General features: G+C 39.6%; 1 protein-coding gene across 1 annotated transcript; it reads left to right on the plus strand.

Moving 5' to 3' along the window:
- Positions 1-1692: 1692 nt before the first annotated feature.
- Positions 1693-3746, plus strand: TOB1 (transducer of ERBB2, 1). The gene has a single exon (XM_009323733.1). The coding sequence runs from the start codon at positions 1938-1940 to the stop codon at positions 2916-2918; it is 981 nt and encodes a 326-aa protein (XP_009322008.1). The 5' UTR covers positions 1693-1937; the 3' UTR covers positions 2919-3746.
- The last annotated feature ends 758 nt before the right edge of the window (positions 3747-4504 follow it).

Consider the following 4504-nt stretch of genomic DNA (forward strand, 5'->3'; position numbering starts at 1 on the left):
CGCCGGGCTCTGCCGCGGGAGCCTCGGCGGGCTCGGACCCCCGAGGAGCGCCGTCCTCGACACGAAATAACGACGACGGCAACAGCAACAACAACAAAAAAAAAAAGAGTTTGAAACGGTCGAGGTGATTTGTGTGATCAGCTGCCCGTACCCCATGGATCGGTTTTGGGGCGTAGAAAAATTTATAGTGTCTGCCCGGCGCGCCTTGAAAGGATCGCTTCATTCCTAAAGGACGTGGAGGAAGGGAAACAAAACAGATGGATTAATAAATCATTTTTAAATGCCCCTTGCAACCGCCCAATCAGCTTTTCTGTACTGATTGTGTCCCTTTTGTAAATATCTTCTGTTTGCCCTTGATCTTTTCCTTATCCCCACCCAGTGCTGATCCAGCAAACGTTTAAAGGTCGCCTTATCGTACAAGCTTTCAAACTATTCCCATGCCATGTTGGGGAGAACACGAGTGGCTTGGAAATAGGGTTCCGGACTTTAAAAGGAGATTATTTGGAGCAAGAAATAAAAAAAGCACTGTATTCATACTGCTAAAGGATTTTGATATTGACTTTGATTTCTCTAATCTTCAGTGACAGCTGCACTAAATTTTGGTCCTAGTGATGCAGTGCAGAAAAGCACACTGTTAATTGAAATTCTCGTTGGGCATTTAACTTGAGCCAAGAAATACATATTTTGTTTCACTGGAACTTTTTGAACAAAGGTGTCTCCTGTGGATGAGTACCTTTATGCTGAGGTACTGCAGAATTTCCATTTGCAGTACGTGTGCTAATCCTTGATTCTCATCCCTTCTTTAATTTTAGATAGCTTAATTTCTCTTTTGTCCTTTGTGAAGGAGTGGCAACCATATTTTATATTAAATATAAAATGGAGTCACGGAGAAGGAGAAAAGCAACCATTTTTGAGGCTATCAAAAGCCCTGTTGGCCGTGTAACTTTTTGAAATCTGGGCTATAGACAATGCAATATATGAAGTTAGTATATATTAATCTGTTACATCTGATAATATAGAATAGTTTGTAGAAGGGGAAAAATTTGTGAATTAATTTATTGTAATAATTTCACGGTCATTGCCACCCTTATGACAGAGGATACATGCATCTATTCTGTATGCATGGACTGCGTTATCATTTTAGCTATTCTGAGGAAGAATTGTTGTATATGTGCAGCGGACATTTTCTCTTCAGTTAGCATAATTTTGCCAGCGCACAGTTTATGCGGATGACTTGCTTGGACTTAAAATAAATGTTGCATAATTTCAGTTATTTGCGTGAAATCTTCTACAGCAGCTGTTAACATTTTTATAATTCTGTAGCTTACAGTGCAACCAATATGTTTGCAAACTTTGAAATGATAAATGACCCTTGGACTAAGACCTTTCAAGCTAAACTTAATAGTCTGGTGCTAAATTTTGCAGCTGAGTACTATAAATCATCCAAATACGGGTTGGTAATTAAACCCTTGACAGGCCTGGCAGTTCTGTGATGTCTTAAAAATTATCCTTGCTGCTTTGCGAACAACTAAATGGCAAGCTCATGTGATTTTGAAATGCCCCATGCTGTATATGTAAACACACGCCTAGTGCATCTCCTGCAGTATTGTTTGTAAGTCATACTGAATGTAGTTGACATCCTCACCGTCCGCAGGCATGAGCGTAAATAGTTCGATGCACGTTTTTTTGACATATAAAGTAACCTAGTATATGCAGAAAGTGAAGGTAAAAGAATAGGCCTTGGAGCTTGATCTTACGCTTTCCTTATTTGGATGTGTTTGCTTTTGTTTTTTCTTAAAGGAACAAGAGCACTCAAGGTGAAGGATAATAATCAACTAGAATCGGCACTTTGAATGAAATTTTGTTTCCCTGTGGCATCTTGAACACTTTCTTCTTCGGGTTTTGAAACAGACTTATAACTTTGTGGCATAGCAGCTATGCAGCTTGAAATCCAAGTAGCACTCAATTTTATTATTTCGTATTTGTACAATAAGCTTCCCAGACGACGTGTCAACATTTTTGGTGAAGAGCTTGAAAGACTTCTTAAGAAGAAGTATGAAGGGCACTGGTATCCAGAAAAGCCATACAAAGGATCAGGGTTTAGATGTATACATATAGGGGAGAAAGTGGACCCGGTCATAGAACAAGCATCCAAAGAGAGTGGTTTGGACATTGATGATGTTCGTGGCAACTTGCCTCAGGATCTTAGTGTTTGGATTGACCCATTTGAGGTTTCGTACCAAATCGGTGAAAAGGGACCAGTGAAAGTGCTTTATGTGGATGATAATGAAAATGGATGTGAGTTGGATAAGGAAATCAAGAACAGCTTTAACCCAGAGGCCCAGGTGTTCATGCCAATTAGTGACCCAGCATCTTCAGTGTCTAGTTCTCCTTCTCCTCCCTTTGGTCACTCTGCTGCTGTGAGCCCAACTTTCATGCCCCGCTCCACTCAGCCTTTAACCTTCACCACTGCCACATTTGCTGCCACCAAGTTTGGCTCGACCAAAATGAAGAATAGCGGCCGTAGCAACAAGGTCGCCCGCACCTCTCCCACCAACCTTGGCTTGAATGTCAATGACCTGTTGAAGCAGAAAGCCCTTTCCTCCTCCATGCACTCTCTCTACGGGCTTGGCTTAGGCAGTCAGCAGCAGCAGCAACAGCAACAGCAGAAGACTTCTGCCCTTTCTCCTAACGCAAAGGAGTTCATTTTCCCCAACATGCAGGGTCAAGGTAGTACCAGTAGCATCTTCCCTGGTGACAGCCCCCTTAACCTCAGTCCTCTCCAGTACAGTAATGCCTTTGATATGTTTGCAGCCTATGGAGGTCTAAATGAGAAGTCTTTTGTGGATGGCTTGAATTTTAGTTTAAACAACATGCAGTATTCTAACCAGCAATTCCAGCCAGTTATGGCTAACTAAAAATAAAACGAAAGTGAAATACAAGTAAATACTATTGTACAAGTTAAAATGCACGTACCCAAGGGTGTATCTTTTTTTCCACCTCTTGAGATTTTTTTTAAGGCTTGTAGTATGAATACATTCAAGCTTGGTTAGATAAATACAACATGCATCATTTTTTCATTTGCCAACCAAGCACAAAATTATTTTATACTGACTGTACATTACAAAAATATACTCTCAAAATATGGCCTCTTGCAGTATTTAAGATATAGCAAGGACGTGGCTAATTTTTTTCGCGCGTGTATATATATGTACGCAAACATACATGTATATACATATTAAAAAAATTGGCACTAATAGGTGGGTTTATTGGTCTTTTTCTAATTGTATAATTTAATTTAGTACAAAGTTTGTAAAATATCAGAGTATATATATTGTTTCTACAACATGGTATTGCATTTATATCTTTTTACTACAGTGATCTGTGACAGCTGCAGCAGCTTCATGTTGTATTTTTTTTACTGAAATTGTAAGATATCCATCTTAAAGACATCAATTCTAAAAAAAAAAAATAAAAAGTTGTGTACAGATTATTCCTTAGTGGTGGAATTAAAATGTACGAAATATTTGCTTTTTTCAAAAGAAACACAAATTGTATTTTCTGTTAAAAGTTTAAAGATTTTTGCTATATATTACGGAAGAAAATGTAATCGTAAATATTAATTTTGTACCTACATTGTGCAATACTTGAAAAAAGGTATAAAAGTATTTTGAGTCAGTGTCTTACATGTTAAGAGGGACTGAAATAGTTTATATTAAGTTTGTATTAAAATTCTTTAAAATTAATTGGCTGTCGTGGTCTGTGTTTTTACTGTTCTGCTGAAGATCAGAGCGCTGCGTTTATTGTGTTGTCAGTGCTAATGATGCAAAAAAGTCTGACTCAGTGCACCACAAAGCAGCGATGGAGAGGGTTGCTGTATCGACGCACCGCAATAATGGGTTGCTTTACCTAAAATACTACTGACAAAGCACATAGCCTGATGAAGTACTCGCCTACAATTATTTGAGCAAACTTTTCGCTGGTTTCCATACCTGCAGCCCACTGAAGTCAGAAGGTGGTTTTATTTATTTTTTTCCTTGGGCGGTCAGGCCGTGAGCGATGTGAATGTGGAGTCACTGTGCGATGCCGTGTGCCTGGAAGAGGCTCAGGTGACTCGGTGACATTCGCTTTCCGTGTCACCGGAACGGATTTGGACTGTGCTCTCGGGGGGTCCTAGAGCAGCGCGTCCGCGTGCTGTGGCTGCGTTGGGGATTAATAGCGCAGAAACCAGACTGAACAAAAGTGCTAATTTACGGTTTACTGAACTCATTGTAAACTTACATTTTATATGCTCTATTAAAAAGAGAAATGTAATGCAACTACAACGTGACATTCTAAGGTTTTTATTTTAGAGGCTTTTACCAATTCTAACTTAATAGATTCTCAAACGTGAATGTGAGTGGGAGGGGAAAGAATTCGGAGGCTGACGAAACAACTCCGCTTTTCCAGGGCTCTTTTGGAGTTGGATCCCTTACTCTTTCACGTCTGTTCGGCAAATACTGTT

This window comes from Pygoscelis adeliae, unplaced genomic scaffold (genome assembly GCF_000699105.1).
Source record: "Pygoscelis adeliae isolate BGI_AS28 unplaced genomic scaffold, ASM69910v1 Scaffold75, whole genome shotgun sequence".
In the NCBI taxonomy this organism is placed as follows: domain Eukaryota; kingdom Metazoa; phylum Chordata; class Aves; order Sphenisciformes; family Spheniscidae; genus Pygoscelis; species Pygoscelis adeliae.

Excerpts from the sequence above, each read along its gene's own strand:
- TOB1 (XM_009323733.1), top strand. The coding sequence starts at position 1,938 with ATGCAGCTTGAAATCCAAGTAGCACTCAATTTTATTATTTCGTATTTG.